The 20,040-nt window shown below is 32.6% G+C and overlaps 1 protein-coding gene across 2 annotated transcripts; it reads right to left on the reverse strand.

Moving 5' to 3' along the window:
* Positions 1-10,418: 10,418 nt before the first annotated feature.
* On the reverse strand, positions 10,419-18,908 carry LOC21388512 (condensin complex subunit 3). Of its 2 annotated transcripts, none has more exons than XM_024171715.1 (12): positions 18,435-18,908; positions 17,774-17,977; positions 17,193-17,338; positions 16,692-16,960; positions 15,985-16,079; positions 15,215-15,362; positions 14,692-15,125; positions 13,777-14,279; positions 13,604-13,664; positions 13,055-13,333; positions 11,769-12,030; positions 10,419-10,971 (listed from the first exon to the last, which is right to left on the reverse strand). In XM_024171715.1, exons 1-12 carry the CDS (start codon positions 18,825-18,827, stop codon positions 10,640-10,642), a joined length of 3,126 nt encoding a protein of 1,041 aa, XP_024027483.1. In that variant the 5' UTR covers positions 18,828-18,908; the 3' UTR covers positions 10,419-10,639. The 2 variants fall into 2 exon arrangements, with proteins under 2 accessions (XP_024027483.1, XP_024027482.1); XM_024171714.1 differs by having other exon boundaries at positions 15,985-16,082.
* Positions 18,909-20,040: the final 1,132 nt, after the last annotated feature.

Genomic DNA, 20,040 nt, shown 5'->3' on the forward strand with positions numbered 1-20,040 from the left:
GCGGTGTAATTAGTGACCCATATTTTCTAAATAATTTGGGTGATGAAGTAACAATATCTTTTACTTGTGTTGATAGATATATATTAACGAGTCTTTATTAGTTATAATTTCATTAGTGGTTATTTATTAAATATAAAAATTTAATAATATACTGTAATAAGAATTTAATTTTATTAGTTGTCATAATTTTTTTTTTTAAAAATATATCTTGTTGCAACCTTCATATATATATATATATATATATATATATAATGTACTTTGAAAACCATTAAGATAATTGTACTATGCATGCCATATTTATGGAACATAGGTGTTCGAGGGAAAGAAATAAAGACGTGCCTTTGTTGGAAAATTAGGGACAATTTGACAATGGCATTGATCATATCATATGACATGTCATGTGATCAAAATATGTCTCTTAACAATAATTTTTTATATTATCATGTCATGTGATAATCAAAGGGGAACACATGGAGTACTTTTGTATATCTTGATTTTAATATTCCATTGACCAATATGTCCCTACTGATCAATAGTAATTTAGCTCAGAGGTATATTTCTATCTGCGAGATTCATTATCTCTTTATTCTTTACTTTTATTTTATTTTAAGGGAAAATCTTTTCCAAATGAAAGTGTTACAAATATCAATATTCACGTGAATGACCCAACATATAAGGAGATGCGATGACCCACCAATAATTTTAAATGAAAATGTTCAAGGGAGAGAAACATATACCAAATTCTGACCATAGAAACCCGCTAAGTGCACTAAGTACCCGTTTAATTTGCTTATTCAAGTTTTTAATTCGAATTGATATGTGACTTTATGTGAGAGTTTTTTACTGTAGCAAAACTCAAATTCTAAACTCGAATCGATGAAATGAACGGGACCTAAATATTAAACATTAAAATGGTATTTTCAAATGGTTTCTTCACTCTTTAAGGTTGATCGTGTGTTTAATCTGCTAGATTTTTTAGGTGCGGTATTGTATGGGTGACCTTTGTGTTATAGATGTCTTGATTTTTTTCCTTTGGTTTTTGGTTTTAATTTGTAGATTCATTACTTCTCTAGTTGGTATCTAAAATGTTAGGAGTACTGATGACATAAGCAGAATGTGAACTCGACGAGTCATAAAAAGAAGACACCCCGTCCAGAAAGTAACTACCAACCGAAATTTATACAAAAAGCATTTAAAGTGGCGTCTCTAGATTAACCTTTATTAAATTTCCAAATACATTTTGTCCTTTCCCATGGAAATGGTCGAAGGCACGCCTCGGCCTCTGCCTGCGTGTTGGAAAGGCAACTTTTAATAGAAAAATAGGTTATAGCATGCATGAAACATGGTTACATTTATTCTTAAAATTAAATCTAGGGTTTATACCTTGAAGGATTATTATTTTTTTTCTTTTCCCTTTCTTCTGGTGAAGAACTTGAAGGATTTGATGGCTTCTTTTTAGGATTAAGGGTCCGTTTAGCAGAGTTTTTACTTTTATTTTTAGCCAGTAAAAGAAGAGAAGCAAAACCTGTGACTTTTCAGTAAGTGTTTAGAACTACAAGCTTAATTAGTCAAAATAATTTTTAAATTTCTAATAAGCAATAAATGTGTTAAATTTAAGTTTATAATGCCTTAATTAAACCCCGGTATAAGTTTCAAAGTTTATTTAGAAATATTTTTTTTTAGATGTCACAATTTATAGTTTTGATTGGAAGGTCTTCTAAAAAATTAAAGTACAACAACTTTTAGACTTAGAAAGTCAACAACAACTTTTAGAAATTAAGCTCTCCAAAACAGGCCCCAAGATAATTTTTCTTTTAGATGTTGGCATATTTTCCACACATTCAGACTGGTTTTAGATTTTTGAGTTTCTCCGTCTCGGCAGAATTTGTGCTATATATTCTGATTAAGTAGATGTCAATCTAATTGGGGTACTTAAACAACAATGCCAATTTTGTTTGCTTGACTAATATGATGGCAATGATCTTCCTTCTCATTTAAAAGAGAAAAATATGTTTAAGCAACTTTGTAACAAAGTTCAAAATCTAATTCTCGTACTGCTACTCATCTAGAATTAGTTATAATTTTTCCTCTCTTTTTTTTTTTCTTACCATATTTCGCGCTTCAAGCTTTTCAACAGGCCACATGTCGATTCATAAGAAGTATACATTTTTGTTTTCAACCAATAATGTTTAGTATTTATTACACATTTTTCTCTAGACTATAATGCATGCATGGAACAACATGAAAGATAATTCATACATTAACTAATAATCTAAGACCTATCTAGTTTTTCAATTCTCTTAGATCTTCTTCCCAACATTGCACGCAAAGTATCTGATCATCAGCTTGTTGAACTTTTTTTTTTTTTTAATTATAACAACTTAATATTAATAAAAAAAATTACTCGTTCGAGATACACAATTGGTCGGCGCCGTGTCGGTTAGGTTTGAAAATTGTATTCGTATTTATTTATATGTTCCCCAAAGTCCTCAATGATCTTTGAAAATCGTTGCAAGGAATATTCATATAATATCTAGAGTAAACGTCAATTGATGCTAAGAAGTTTTTTGGCACAGAATGTGACAGGTCTCCAATTTTAAATTATATTTTTGTTTCGTAATTTTGACAGTTAATTTAATTACATTTATTTAATCAAATATTAGATCATTAACGCTATTATTTCATGAACTATGTTCTCTCAGCAGATTACTCTCTAAACATTTGTTTTTTTTTTTCAGTAGTTTTAGTCCGTGAAATTGATTTTTTTTTTAAAAGAAAATTAACAGAGAGAATCACATTCCTATATATTGAAAAACAACTGAAAGTTTTACAAAAATAGTTATATTAAATGCAAAATGTTCTAATTTGTAAGCATTTTTAACAACTGTAAAGAGAATATTTTACATCTGATATAACTATTTGTATCAAGCTTTCAGTTACTATACGATTAGGAGGTGTTATCGCTGTTTAATTTCACAATATTAAATCTTTCATCCATAAAGTTATAAAGATAAAAATATAGAGAGACTATAAGGTGAATAAACAGCTTTGCCAGGTTATTTATCAATTTTTTGTTTACGGTTTAAAAATAAAAAGCCTTCTAGTAATTTTAAAACTTGATTCACATTAAAACTGCAATACGATAACAATTCTTTGTCTTTTTATCTGTTAACATATATATATATATATATGTATTTATATTATACATATATATTAATTAACTTCAAATCCAAGTATATATGTTCTAGAATACACTGGTGGATTACCCGCGCACTTGCAGATATGTAATAGTTTAATTAACAGTAATTTAAATGAAAAAAATGTATAAAAACACACATATATATATATTTATAAGTTCCTGTAAATTTGTAACACATATATACACATTTATTTATATGTCTATCTTTATAAATATAAATATAAATACTTATTCATTATAGAGCTCACGTTTATATTTGAGAGAATTAGGCACAACTCGAGTGTTTGTCTACTCAAATATGTATTCAACAGTTGAAAGTGTAACGAAACAACAAATCTGCTTCAAATAAGTATAATACATTAAAAATATGTATTATTAATAAGTACAATATATATTAAAGTTGTGGATCGGAAAAAGAGAAAAAAAACATTATTTACAATACATTCACATTAATATTGAAATAATATACATATGTTTATATTTCTACAACTCTACTCTTGTATATGAGATTTTCATTTAGTGATACATCGTAATAATATTATACCATCTTCAAATGTTGGATATTGTATGGAAGTAACATACAGTGTTTACATATTGTTTACAATGAAACTGTAAATGTCACATAAAAATGTCATGTGCATCAAAAGAAAAGCTAGAAAAAGGTATGAAAAGTAGGAAAAGCTCATGTAGAATAATAGATCACATGAATAACACAAAAGGAGAAATAGATATGAAAATCAGATAGACATATATAAAGAATATGGTTCAGGTATTTGCAGTCAATTGCTAACATCACGCACTAAAAATAACTTAAATATGATTTAGTAATGTCATTCAGTACCAACTGAATTATAAAAAAATTTATGCAACATAAGAGGGGAAAAAGAAATAGGGAACAAAAAAAGAAAACAAAAATAGAATAGTAAAGAGAAAAAATGGTTCAGGTTTTATATCTTTTATTGGTAACAATATATATGAGGGAATTTTTAACTACAACCGAAAGTAATCCCTGAAGAGTAACTGTAATATTTTAGAAGAAAACAAATATGAAAATATTGAAAAAAATGTTAAAAAACTAAAAATCAAAACTTAAGGAAAGCAACAAATACTGCAGTGGTTAAAAATCAAGGGGAACACAACATGAAGAAAAAGAAGAAGGATAAAATCTCAGAAATCTCATGTAAAATAGCAGATTACATGAATAATACTAAAGAAGAAATAGATAGAAAAATTAAATAGATAGATATAAAGAATTTAGTTCGGGTATTTACCTTTAATTGTTAACATCACGCATTAGAAATAATTGAAATATGATTTAGCAATGTCATTCAGTATCAACAACTGAATTACAAAAAGATTTGTGGAAAATAAGAAGGAAAAAAGAAATAAAGAAGAAAAGAACGCAACAGAAACAGAATAGTAAAAGGGAAAAATGGTTTAGGTGTCTCTATCTTTTACTGCTAACAACATATACCAACAAAATTATTAGACGATTTGTACTAAAGACATAAAAAAGAGCATATAACATAAATAGTACAGACAAAGATAAGAAAGGTAAGACGACATTTGTAACCGTCACCAAAACCAATCCCAAAAAAGTGACTCAAATATTTGAGAACAAAACAAATCAATCCCAGAAGACTAATTGAAATATTTGAGAACAAAACAAAGACAATAGAAAAAGAAGAAATACTGCAGTGGTAAAAAAGCAAGGGAAAGACGGTATCAAAATAAAGGAAGTAAATAAATTCTCAGAAACTTCATAAACATAAAAATGAGTTCAACTGGCAAACCAACAACAGAGGCAGGAGTAAAAGAATAGAATGAAAACCCTTCAGTAAAATCAGATAAAGAGCAAACTATTTTATAGTAAAGAATGACAATAAGAGCAACATATTGTTGGAAATAGTAATATAATACATATAATTTTAAGAGCAGTTGGAAATAACGTGGAAGAAGTGAGAAAGAAGTACCTTAGAGCAATAACGAAAGTGGATAGAGTTGATGCAGGAGAAGTAAAAAAATTCCAAAATAGAGACAACATAAAAGAAAAAAAAACTCACTATTGAAAACTGAAGAAAAGAAAGGAAACAGAGAAGATAGGTTGTAACTGTATGACAACGAAAACAGAAACAAAGCGAAAGACAGTAAGCATGAAAGAGAAAATAATATATTTATACAAAGAAGATAAAATTTTGAGCATGTGGCGGTAGCAAATACTGCAAATAAAACTTAATACATGTAATAATTAGTTGAAAACAGGTGTTACGCTGCATGATAACTACCACAGAACAGAAGGAATAACCTGCAGACAGTGAAAAAAAATTAATCCGTTAGAAAAAATAACCCTGCACTAAAAATAAATGTCTAAACATTCCCGACTAATATAACCTGCAAACAAATATGAAAACATGTAATAATTAGTAAAAACATGTGTTACACAACATGATAGCCAACAGAAAATAGAACCAATGAACAGAAAACAGTAAAAAACTACATATCCCTTATAGAAAATTAGAGGATAAGGAAGAACACATAGAGAAACAAATAAGGAAAACGACAATAGAACATCAAATGTGCAGAGAAAAAAAATATGAACACAGAACAAATGAAAAAACAACCGAAATAGAGAAAAGAGGAAAAAAAATAAAAGAAAAATGGATTATTTCGAAGACCTAAACAACCAAACACAAAAAAGAAAGAGAAGAAAGAAAGAAAAAAAAAAAAAGAGATAACAAAACCCTAATATGAAATAGGAGTAAAAAAATTTGAAGAACGAAATCTTAAAAAATCGACAGAAAAAAAAAACACGGAATCTATTCTGAATGATAACAAAAAAAGAGGGGAAAAAAGGGAAAATGAAACCCTGATATAAAATAAGAGGGAAAAAAATTAACACAATGAAATCTTAAAGAATCTGAAGGGGAAAAAAAAAACAACAGAGAAACCAAGAACAACAAAGAAGGAAAAAGCAAGAAACATAGGCCAAAATTATTCCTAAAAAAACCATCCAAAAAGTAAGAAGACACATAATAAAAAAATCAGAAAAACTAAAAAAAACCAAAAAAAAAGGAGAAAACGAAGTAGAATAAAAGAACAAAACAACAAAACTAAAAAAAAAAATAACGAAAAAAGAAAAAAAAAAGGAAAAACCATTTGCTGAAAAAAATTAATAGAAAAAATTCTAAAATTACAAAAAATGAAAACAGAAAACGAAGAACAGATCAAAATAAATTATACAATACTACTAAAACAAAACAAATATGGAAATAAAAACCGAATCAAAAAATGAAAAAAAGAACTAACAGATAACACTAACAAATAACAGATCTTGAAATAAAAACACTAACAGATAACAGATCTGAAAAACGGCAAAAAAATGAATAAAAAAAATATAAGAAAAAATGAAGCCAAATCCAAGGAAAGAGAAACGAAAAACAAAACTAAAAAATGAAACAAACATAAAAAATGAATCTGAGAAGCCTCACGAAAAGGAAGAAAGAGAGAAGGAAAAAAAAATGCATAAAAATGACCAAATCCAGAAACTTGACGAAAAGAAACGGCGAGAAAACCAAACAAACAAACAAAATTAATCCGAGAAGCCTCACGAAAAGCAAGAGAGAGAGAATGAAAAAAATAAATGGAAGTCGAGAACTCTCACAATGAGAAAAGAAAGCCAAGCCGAACAATCAAGCGCAGAAACTTCAGTGGGGCTCTATTCCGAAGGATAAGACAAAAATACTCAAACAAAAACCAAAGCAGAAATAAACCATCAAGAATAAAACGGTAAAAATAAAAATTTAGGATACAGTCGGAATTTTTCTAAAGCAGAGAGAGAAAGAAAAGACCGGGCACTGTTCTAAGAATAGTAACCCGGGTGCCTCCTTTAGTAGTATGTATAATTTTTTTTAGTTCTAGCAGCATATTGCATCATGGAAGAAGATTCTAGTGTGAATGATGTCTGCGTATATCACTCACAAAGATCCAATATTACTGCGATTTTGCATGTGGGTTTTCTCATTCCTGCAAACAATGCCAAGGAATATTTCAAATTTTCTTTGCAGTACACTATATAGTATATGGGGATTAATTAAATTAATGGATAAATTACAAAATCCAGAAAATTCCATAGCTTAACCTTTTCCCTAATTTTAGTAAGCTACGTTCTATATATACATTACCTAATTTTCTACAAATGCTCACAATTAATAGGTTCGTCAATTAGGTATTGTTCTTCCTTCAATCAACAAAAATTAGAAAAGTATTAGTCTCATAAATAACTCGGTTAGGTAAATAACAGCAGGCACAACCTGATTTGCTGGTTGATAAAGTATGTTCGGAGCCAAATTTATATATTTAATAACTAGATATGGTCCCAATTTCATTGGAAGACTATGAAAAAGAAGATAACTAGCTTTTTTTGTTGTGCAATCCAATCAATTAAAAAAAAAAAAAAACAGAGAAGAAAAAACCAATTGCTTTGAAAGGGACAAGCAAATTAAAAATAGCTAAAAGAGAGTATGAGCTCCCTGCAATCATCTAACGTTTTTTATTGTCTTTTGAAAAGCTCAAAAGGTCTTTTACGCCATTGAGAGTACACGCACATATACTCATACATATACATATACATATATATATATATATATATATATATCTGTGTGTGCGCGTGCGCGCGCTGCAATGAATAGTGTCCACAAAGAAATTTGCAACCTTAAGTGGGCAAATATGCTCTCTATTTTCCATGCGTTTCCACCTTACATGATCCACTAGGTCAAACGGCCGACGAATATTGATGTAAACGACTTTTCCTACTTTTCTAGAAATATAATATATTTATGTATCTGTGGATTTGTCCCCTGTATTAACTCATTCAGTGGACTTTCCAGAAGAAAATAAAACTAAAATCAAATAAAATTATAATATAATAAGAAAAAGAAAAATCTCATTGAGGATCTAAACTAAAATAAAGTAAAACCTTACAAAACTAACCGTAGATGTTTTAAAAATTAGGGATTAAAGTAACGTTTGTGTTGTGCTCACGAATCCATTGTATGCCTTGCTCAATGCTTCTCCATCAACTGCAGCGAGAATAAGGGAACGAAGAAAGAGACCATATTGAGATTAAGAGTAAACCTCATCAGCTATTTGTGAAATTAATTGAGATCATAATGACCAAATTTGTTATAATCACTAGCAAAAACTGCACGTGCAAGGCACATGAACTTATGTCTATTCAATTTTTTTTTAATTTATTTTAGTTAAAGTGTATTAAATATTAGGAATTAATTAAATAATACATGTGTGATAGAAAGAGTTAAAAATAAATCATACATAACTTTGTTTCTCACATCACATGGCTTATAGAGTTTTTAAAATAAATTTTTATAAGTTAGAGGGATACGAGGCGAGTTTCCCGTCATAAATGTGGGATACGTACGGTGCCTATTTACCTAATTAGTTAATTTCATCATAAGATAAATAATTAATCAATTAATAATACAATTATACAAAATATGAAGTTAAAATTAATAAAAAGAAAATAGTTTTGAATTTTCATATATATCTATATATTATACTTAAACTTATATATTACAGCATATTATACATAGTTTAATAATATGATATAATTAAATGAGGCAGGTAAATAAGAAATAGGGTCAAGAACTTCTAAATTCATCTTTATTCCGCGATTCGTGATAGATTAAAATTTTATTCTCATGTCTAACCCACATCCATTTAAACTATATTTTTTCCATTCCATTTAAAGCGGGTCTCTATCGGTAAATGAGTTAACGGGTAAAATTATTTTTCCTGAGCTATATACGTTGGCTACGTGTGGATACAAAGATGATGAAAAGTGACTAAGAGAGAAAATTCCTGTTTTGAGATTTAGTAACATATAAAGATAAAGATAAGCTAAGTTTTGAGATTTAGTGATATATAAAGATAAAGATAAAAGATAAAAGATAAAAGATATAAAGATAAAGACAGATTTAGGAAGCGTTTGTTTTTCTACGGTTCTAGAAAGAGATACCGCTAGAGTGAGCTATGTACTTTGCAATGTGATTGAAATTACTTTACACTGTGAATGTAATTCAACAACGCAAATGAGGAATATTCGAGAACGCGGAGAATGCGAATGAACAACTCATTAGTACCAACTTTATCTTTATTCAACCTTAATTTGTCCACATAATGATGTAACAATTATCTTGAAATTTTTGTGAATATAAGGACGTCTCGAAGACTCAGTGCATTTTGTTTTTTTATTTTAATCCCACTTTGATGTGTCAACTTTTAATAAGTTAACTTTAACTATTTTTTCAAAAAAAAAAAAAAAAAAAATGCAGGGATGCATATCAACTTAAGAGGTCAATGTTGTAAATTTTAGAATCGTCTGGGTAACTTAAGAGGTTAAAAGTGAATAAGGAAAGGTTAAAATGAGATAAATGCATACCGTTATCCTTAAATGAATGGAATAAATTGACCTCGCTCCTTCTTTTGTAATAAACTGGGTAGTGTCAAACATCAAGGAGATCTAATTGAAGAAATGTTAATGCATCATAAGTTAATTAACAGAGCATACAAACATAAGGTGAATTTTGTTTTCCAGAGCAAAAATAAATAAATAAATACATAAGGTGAAGTTTCATGCCACCAACACATGCCATGTTATTAAAGACGAAACTAAGTGGTAATAAGTGAAGGAAAAATCTTAATGGTATGTTTTTACATCAGATCTGTACAAAAAAACACCAATTTAGTATACCTTTTTCTATTTTGATATGATTTTTAAGAAGATCTAACATTCAAAAATGCGTACCCATACCATAGAAAGCTTTACTATAAAGATTGAATAATTATCTTCACGAAATACTTTTTTTTTTTAAAGTAAAATACTTGTTTGCTATGGTTGAAAACTTTAAGAGATTTAAAAAAAAAAAACCCTTTAAATGTGTAATTTTGGTTTGTCTTTATTTATTGGACCTCTTAATCTTGAATCTTTGGTTTAACCATGTTTATTCATATGCCAAAAGACAAATTTCCGCTTTCCTTCATATATTTGCAAACTGTCATGCTAATAAACAGGTATTTAAGAATATGATTAAACATGCAGTTATCAACTGGCAAGATTCAACGCTATGTATGAGAGAAAAGATTTATCCTTTACCTAATTACTTCCATCAAAGCACATACAGAGAACCCAAACACCATCCTAATATAACTTTACTCCACCCCAAGTATCAACTGGCATTTACATTAACAAAACTAAAACTTTTAGTTGTTCTGTTGGTTTTGCCTCACTCAAAACATGGACATTTAGCATTCCTTTTGCAAATATATACAAAAAGTCTTCAGGCCTTACCAGAAATACAATCATACAACAAATGATGCTTGTTGAATTTTCCATGAAATCAAATGTCTATCATGTCAATACAGTTATTCAGTGAGCTGACAGGATTCATCAGAACTCTCATCAGATGTCACCTCAGAGTCTTCTTGCTTCGCGATATCGTCCTCTTCCATACTGCGGCCTCTGTTGGCAGTAATCTTTGCCACTGCCGCAGTCTTACTTGCCCTCTCGGAGCGCCGGGTTACCGTGCAAGCAGTAGCAGGAACGACTGAGGTGGGTGAAGTTTCTTCATCAGAAGATGTCTCTTGATACCTTACTCGTCTCCTGGTGCGTGTTGGTCTTGTTGAGGGAGGAGCTGGTGTTTGAAGCGTTTCAACGGAACCAGTGAGATCTACGTTGAAGTCTAGCTCTAACCTCCCTGGAAAAGGAATAGGAAAGGGAAAAGTTAAAACTGCTAACTATAAAGAATATACAAGAACTGCCCGAGCAAAAAGTAGAACAAAAGAAATTGACACAAAATGATGCTCATAATTTCAATGATATTTGATATGATAGTACTAATAGTAATAGTAACGAGATTAGTGCCATTACTAATTCATTACTATGATTATAGATTTTAGTTACAGTGATTATCATTAATATCCTTACGAGTCGTTGAAACAGATTCAATTTTAGTTGCACAAAACAGATTGCATTCACATGGAATCCATGAGGCATGGGACACGTTAAATATTACAATAATCCGACTCTTGTACAAATAACAGGGATCCTATTATGATTAAATTTTCCTCATGCATTAATGCACTACTTTTATGTTACTCGGCCACTTATATAGACAAATGCAGTGTCCATTCAGAATATGTATATATACAAATGTTTAATGCAGTGGCGCGAAAGAACTGATCGAGAAGAGAAAAATAAAAGGTTAAAAACTTTCTTTATCCCAGCTTCGTATGCAGGTCATTTCAGATAATGTGGATCCCAAATTGCTCCAAGCACTGCCGAATGGCATGTGTAGCGACCAAAAGAGGGTCCATCATACAAGGTTTGACCAAAATGGGAGTCGTTCTCACTATTAATCTCCCAGAATCTCAGAATGTATAGATTATAACAAACTTTCGAAAATTTTCTCAACTATTATTGCTCTGTAGAACCCAAAAAAGACAAAGAAGCGTACATTCAATGCATTTACTCGAATCAGCTAAATACGCTTACCAAATATAAGATTAGCTTGATCTTGTACTAGTTCCTGTTCTGGATGTTTATCTATTGCCTTAAGATGATCAGCCATCCGCTTTAACTCCTTTATGAGATCCTTTTCGGTGGAAATGGATCCAGCAACAGATATTAAAAGCCTCTTCATTAACTTAATTGCCCCTTGTTCTGATAAGCGGAAATGGAGCAAAACAAGTACTCTACACATTGCAGAGATGTACGCCCTTTCTGCAGGAGTCTTCTTCTCAGGGAAGCTTGCCACCTAAATAATCACAACAGCAAAACCATAAGAATAAAGTAGCATATTTCAATCCAAAGGACATCATCGAACCTAAGGAGGTCAAAGATAGTTAGTTCGCATATACCAACCAGTGTACCAACTAGTCTATGGTGAGAAATGGGTCCTTTGAGAGTAATTGGCATCTTAAAATTTCAGCAATGAGCTAAAAGGACTTAACATAACATTCAGACTTCAAAACATGTACCGTAGGTAATTTCACATTTTGTTATAAAAATTTGATAAGAAGAAAAAGGGATACTGAGAAAATGATGATCAAAGAAAAAAGAAAATACGAGAACTTCTTGCTATAGTGATGGTGAAGAGATTTGTCTTAATCAAAGCATACGACTTTGTAAGTGCTAAAATCCTTGAAAACATATCTCAGAAATCGATGAAATGTCATATTAACTGGCCACGCTTACTATACCATTGTGATTTTTCAGATGAAATGTATACCATTATCTTGGTTAAGGTTAATATGACATCATTGGATGAGCGATGTGCAGAAGCTATATGTTGCACTGAAACAACCATCGACAGTTTGGAGTTTTGACCCTTCTGATTGAGTTGTGAAAGAAGCGTGATGATTTTAATCACGAGTTAAAAGAACGTTATTCTACAACGTACTCTTTGACAGCCTCCACCACGGATTGTAAAAAAAGCAACAGCATACAACTTAACCAGGCCTATATCGTACAAATGGGATTTTGTAATGGTAATATTATATAAAAACTGGTCCAACTTCTATCAGTAACCTGTTTCTTGCATCAAAGTTGAAGCTTTAATAAATGAGTTAATTCCACAAATAAAAAGTTTGACATCCGTTTGAGGAACAGAGAATTCAAAGATACAAGTTTTCACCACGTATTTAAGTGAGAGGACTTATAAGGACTTGGATTGCCGAATTACTGACTAAAAGTCTTTCAATCACGTCTTACTTACCCGTATAACATGGTTAAACAAAATATCAACCATTTATTTGAATTCAACAGGAGCAAACAGTTACCTCGGCGGCTATGCGGATCGCGAGCCCCTCCTCACCACACTCAGGAGGAGGTTCCACTGTATTATTTTCAGTTTCTGGCAGGTCCTCGCTACCACTTACATCCTCTGTTTCATTTTCCTTTCTATACGGAGGAGCCTGCATCATATGCAACATAAATCGTGATGCTTGTACTGCACGCTTGCGCATGTTAGACACAACAAATGCAGAACCTCCAGCATTTCCATCAATGCCTGGCCACATAGAACGCATGACTGGAACGAAAGCCTTGGAAATATACTTCTGCATTTAAAATTTTTACGCTATTAACGTTAGATTTCATATCATTATGATAAAAATTAAGTAATCAGACATCAATTTCTTGGTGAGGAAAGCATTTTGTAATTTCGTGCTTTCTTGTTCTTTTGACTTTTAATGAAAAACTCTGACTCTCTTCTGGACTGTTATTTCGTCACATTTAATGGCAGTTTTAGTTTTTCAAGAAAAAGAAAACGCAAAAAAAAAAAAAAAAAAAATGATGAATACATAAACATGTGGAAATGTAGTACGTACCTTGTGCTTAGCAGAAAGGGAAGGGTAATGCTCAAAAAATACAGATAAGAACTGTTTCAGCCTGGTGAAGATAACAAATTTAAATTCTTATACTTGTGAAGTTTTATGTAAAAAATGGGAGGAAATAAATATTCATATGAAAAAAGAAGAGGAAGAAGCATAAGTTTAACTACCGATGCAAGTCTTTGGTTTTACTGCTGAAATACAGGTTAATGAGCTTCGTCAACAGCAAAGGATGTAAAGAAGCAGGTATGCTCAGATAGTTCTCACTTAGAAGAAGAATCTTAGCAAATCCCTCTCCAAGTACAGCTTGGACTGACTCATTTCCATCGCTTCCTAAAAGATTGCCCAAATCATCTTTATCAAGTGCAGCATATAAGAGATCAAGCAGTTTAGTACTTGGATTCTCTTCCTCATCAGAAAGTGTTATAGGACTAGAAGCAACCTCACTGTCTTGAACTTCCAGTCCCAAAGATCCATCAACTTCCTGAGGATTATGCCACATCCCAAGATCAATCAATGCCTTACATGCCATTACGCTAATTGGAGTGGGGCCCCTAATAAAAGAAAGCCTTAACTGCTTTACTACTTCCTTGCTTGGCTTCTTCTCTAACAACCCAAAAAGTCCAAGACACCTGACGGTAATCCTCTGCACATCTAAGTGAGCATGTTTTGCCTGCAATTCGGAGTCCATATAAAATATTTACTCTGAAATATGACAATCTTTTTTTTTTTCTTTTGCCTACAATGCGGAACTGAAATATTATTAAGCTGTCTCATTAAGGTATTTCTATAGCAGAGCAGAGAGAAGCTAATCATATTTCCAATTTACTCACTACATAGATCAAAAAAAAAAAAAAAGATAATAGACTTTAATGAATGATCTTAAATGATATAGCCTCTTCCTGAAGTTGGAGGAAGAAAGATCATTAACTTCAACGCAAAAGGTGGACACCTACTCAAGTCCATTGAACATAGTTCTTGACAACTCTTTGAAGAAAAGCAGATAGATGCAACAAAAAATTATTGAAAAACAAAACAACAAGAAGAAAAAGTAACATGATTTTAAAGGTTTATAGGTTAATTACCGCTGGAAGCAATAAAGATTGCAGGAGTTCAGTAGGTTCAATAACTTTCCCTTGTATCGAACGCAATGATCTTGCATTCTCCAAGAGAAGGCCAATCACAGCAAGACAGTGCATCCACTGCATAAAATTTGCTGTTCTCTCCCTGCAAGGCTGAGCTAGCTCTTCTATAACCCTAAGGATAACTTCTTCAAATTCACCACTAGCTGCATACACCTTTCTTGCCAATCCAGACACTGCCTCAGCCCAATCTCCATCTCCACCAAGGTTTATTCCGTCTCCAAGAACAACCATGTTCCCATCATCATCAACTTCATGGTCAAAAGGCTTGTGCAGTAGTTCCACCAGGAATTCACTAGCTACCTTCCTGTTTGTAGTATCAGAAAAATCAAGCATTGCACCAAGCAATACAAGCTGCCGAGATGGAAAATTTAATCCTGAAAGCAAGCATCAGGGAAAAATCAGGATATACAAATTGGGAATAAAATCAATACTCATTTCAATGAAAAAGAAATGCGCAGTCCACCAGCATTCATATGAGCTTTGACCAATTGTATATAGTCTGAGACTGTTGCAGGTAGAATTCTCTCAAGGAGGTCATTGTTCTTTGAGGCTTCTTCTGCATACACTGCAGCTTCAGTGCCCATAGCAGCAGCAGCATCAGAGCCTTTTGCCTGTTCAGGCAAAATATACCCTTAAATGATAATCGAAGATAATCCTGTTTATATCACTAGCATATCTCTAATGTTGATGCTAAAGAGAGCAACTATACAGTTTAGTGAAAGAAAATCTCATATAAGACTTCATGAAATGCGCATGCACGAGGATTAATTTTTTTCTCTGTAGATGTGATATAGAAAATAAGCACTATCAAGCCAAATAACTTGAGCATTGATTCAAACCTACGCGTACATAAAGTCATTATAAGCTGAAATTGATCAAACTACTTGTGCCTTCTTTTTTTTCTGTTGTTGTTCTCCTTTCGTGAGATGACAAGCAAAGCAAGTTAGATTAGACCGGAGGATGACTTGATAGTGGCACAATGCCTACTTGGCTCATATTACCTTTTTTTTTTTTATGCACACGGGATTGAACCCACAACCCCTACTTTACCCCACCCAAACCCCCCAGTGCCATTAGACCAAGAGGTCTTAGGTACTTGGCTCATTTTACTTAAAGGTCAATTTTTACTATCCCAACAAATCCTAAGTTGTAGATCAATTGAAACACCAGAGTAATACCCAGCACATGACCAGAATAATAACAGAAAACGTGGGAAAAAGGAGGCAAACTCACTTGTGCTTCTTTCTGCAAGTGCCAACATACCATCCTCCAATAAAGAGCATCCTCTGCTTCCATTAGTTGAATGTTTGGGGTGGCATTCGCGGTGTCTACTAACATCAAAGAGGAAAGTCACAAAAAGTGCAGAGTGCAAATAATGCTTACTAATGGTCATAATAAAGAATAAAAATAAAATAAATAAAAGTTGCCTCTTCAGCTTGTATAAATCATGAATTTGCCGCAGCTTCACCAGGTCAATCAGAAATACTTTGACTCGGATTACTAGTTATAAAATTATGCAAAGTAATCAAAAATCAAGATCTTCAATTCAAGGAACCGCAAACGTAAGTGAACACACCATGCTGAAACCTCATTGAGTTGCCTCTTAAAAAAAAATAACATAAAATAAAATAAAAAAAGTTTCAAGTCCCAGAAGGTAGAAACAGGCACTAATTACCCAAAAGGGCCGAAAGCAGTTACCGGTTACCCAGAATGATATCTTTGCTTCCAATTTCCATCATGGAGTTACGTCAACATTTTTGACAGAGCCTTCAACTATATCTTTCCAACTTAACGAGACAAAGATACCGACTTTAATTCTTACCATCTCACAAGTCAAAAGTGTTGGTTCTTAGACAGGCTAGCATTTTAAAAGGACTTCTGCTAATTAAAAAAAAATCTTCCAATTTAAGCAGGAGAAAAATATCCAAGCCTGGACTAACCTTCAGTAGTCTCACACTCAGATAAAATATATCGACCGATGCTTTGGCCATCACGTATTTGAATTAAGCCAGCTTCTAACAAAGCCCTCATCACAGACTCTCCAACCAATTCATACGTTTCAACATCAATATATTTGAGAAATTCTATTGGGTCACCGTTGCAGCACTTAGTAAGCCACTTATCTTTCATCAGTTTAAGACACTCCTTTGAAACAACTGCAGAACGATCCGCTAGTCCTCTCTGCAGAATTACTGTTCTGAGCTTGATGCTATAAAAACAAAGGATTCCGGTAAGCTATAATCTTATATCAGGATAGCTAGTAACTGCGATTATTGCCTGCAACCTCAACTCCTGTACCAGTGTACTACCGACATAATGTCCATTCCATTATCAAAATGAGGGAATCAACCACAGATTTAATGAGCTATCAAAGACGGAATCTGTTGCAAAAGCCAATAGGTTGTAAAGAAGAAAATATTTTAATCACATCATAACTTTACCTATGGCTTTGAAGAGGAAATTTGTCAGCTAGAACATAGTATGCTGCTTTTCGCACTGATTCACTGACATCCATTGTACAATCAATGATTGCTTGTGAAGTTGCATTGGAAGGAGGCAAAGATAGCAGTATTGTCTTACGCACCTCCTATGAGAAGACCAGCGTCAGATATTAGCATATTCTAATTTCTAAATTCTAACATATTTGCAAATTGCTAATGTATCAGCAGAGCAGCATCATAAACTATATATCCCAGGAAAAAGGTGTAAATTTGGACAAGGATTTCGCAAGAATAAAAGTATTTTGACCTCGAAAAGTACTAAAAACGTATGAAGCTTTGGAGACCATGGGATAATATGGAGAAAGGCTATTAAACAAGGAACCTCTCTATCTAATTTTTAACGAACCTCTCAAAAATCAGAACTAACTTTTAAGCAAATGTACTGTCTAAATACTTCTGAGGACATCGTATAAAGATAGTGATTCACTAGGATATAATAGTTTATATACCAAAACTCCAGGAAGAACCCAAAAAAAAAAAGGCATCACTGAGCATTTATCTATTTGAACAGGGAGACTCACCGCATTTGGCTCTGAAGGAAGCACTTCTAGAAATAAATCAAGGACGTCACTGTCCTCACAATCAGTTGCAAAGCGAGAAAGAGCCCTAACTGCACATGTACGGATTACAGGGACCTTGTCCTCCACCAGAATCTTCAAGCATTCTATTACGTCATCCCAGAGTTCATTGGTTACTTCTGCATCATCTGGTAACCTCATGATGATCTAGAAAAGCAATAAGCCATCAGCCAAAGAAAGCAAAATTGGAGGTAATAAAAATTACAAATTACATTAGGATGAAATTCACAAGTTCGAAAATTCAGGAAAAAAAAAATCCCCAAATCCGATTTCGAGAGTATCTTCCTTCATCGCACGTGTTCCAATAGCTTAAAATAAAACTTAGCAAATACAAAATTTAGTCAAGCATTCAAATGAGTTGGATGTCGGACTCAATTACCGAACTGTAGTCAGAAACGCTTTAAGTTGTTTTTACGGGCATAGTAGAATTTAAGTTGTTTCCGCCAAATTTTTCCTTAATTTTCTCAGCAACCAAGCAAATAAACAATTAACTGCGCCCAATCCCGGAATTCTTGACTAAAGCCCTAAAAATCAAAACTTTCTTCAGTTTTCTCCCCCATTTCTCGCTGGTTTTCTTCACAACCACACGAACACAAATTCTCACCTCGGAAAAGATATGGCAGGCGCGGAACCTGGCGGTCCTGTTGGCGGCGGCGGCGGCGGCGAGGAGGAACCGGAGGAAGTCCTCCAAGAAGGCGTCGCCGCAATCGGGGGCCTGGTTGGGGCCTCTATAGGTGGCAAAGGCCGAGACGAATCGGACGACTCGTTCGGCGGAGGCCAACCGCCTCTGGAAGTCGAAGAGCGGGAGTAGGGCTTTGGCGAACGCGGAGAAGAATGAGGATGAGGAAGAAGAAGAAGACGACGTCGTCTTGGAGCGGAGGGCAGAGAGCTCCTTGAGCTTGCGGTTATGGGTGGCGATGGAGGCGGAGGCTTCGTCAAGGATTTTGGCGATTCTCGAAGCCAGTTGGGCATCTTCGTCTGCGATCTCTTCCGCCATCTCTCTCTCTCTCTCTCTCTCTCTCTCTCTCTCTCTCTCTCTAACTTTCTCTGCGTTTGGTGGAAGAATGGAGATTGAAAAGTGTGGATCTGATGATTGAGGATTTCGCCTTTTGGGGTTTTCTTTGAATTTGAGCGGGAGTTGTCACAATGGCAATTCTATGACGGTCAAAATTACAAACATATCCCGGCTACTTGTATTTAATACCGCAAATATCATTTTTCTCTTATATATATTATATTATAAATAACACGTGTACCTTTGCAAAATATCATTTAATAATTTGCACCGTGAACTTACAAATTAAATTACTCCATTGATATGGTGTATATTTTCTTTCCATAAATTAATGTGACTTTTACAGGGTCATTAATTAATTAGAGCATAAAAGGTCTTGTTTTATAATTTTCCCGAATTTATATTTTAAACAGAGTTAATTTGAAACTTTATATTTTGATAGAACTTAATCAATAATCAAAGATCCTACTCACAATATATTTGGATTAAAATACATAAAAATTGTCATTCATGTCATTAAGTAACAGTCTATGTGCAAGTCACATGTTAAATGTTTATGGCTTAAAAATTAATATCGCTATTAATGTGGCAATTTACTATAGATTTATAAGTTTAGGGTGCAACTTATCAAAATTAAAAGTTTAGAAGACACAATTATATATGTAAGTATAGGAGGTAACTGTGAAAAAAAAAATACAATTTTAAAACTATCTTATTCTCTACCCGATCAACTTCCAATGAAAAAATGGAAAATACTTTTAATGATAAAACTAAAAATATGAAGCCAAATTTACTTTGAGCATGGTGTACTAATTGCAAAACACTCAGGACTCGCTTAATATGTAATATGATTAATTTTATAAATGCCTCTGATATATCTTAGTTTAACATGTCATTCGAAATGAACCATTCAAATAGTTCAAAACATAATACTAATAAGTAATAAAATAATAACGTGACATTATTTATAGTTAGATAAATACCATAAAAATGATTATGTATCTTTTAAAAAATGCAGGGAGCCATGTATCATCACACGGTAATTTCAAATTTTATTGGAGTAACGTGCACGATATTCTAATTTTTTTAAGTTTTGAAGGTTATAAAGTGAAAACAATATGTACATCACGATTGTTTTTGTAAAATTTCAATTATATTAATGTTATGTTTATATACATATATTATATATGTGTCT

The sequence above is a fragment of the Morus notabilis genome, unplaced genomic scaffold (assembly GCF_000414095.1).
Source record: "Morus notabilis unplaced genomic scaffold, ASM41409v2 Scaffold1934, whole genome shotgun sequence".
In the NCBI taxonomy this organism is placed as follows: domain Eukaryota; kingdom Viridiplantae; phylum Streptophyta; class Magnoliopsida; order Rosales; family Moraceae; genus Morus; species Morus notabilis.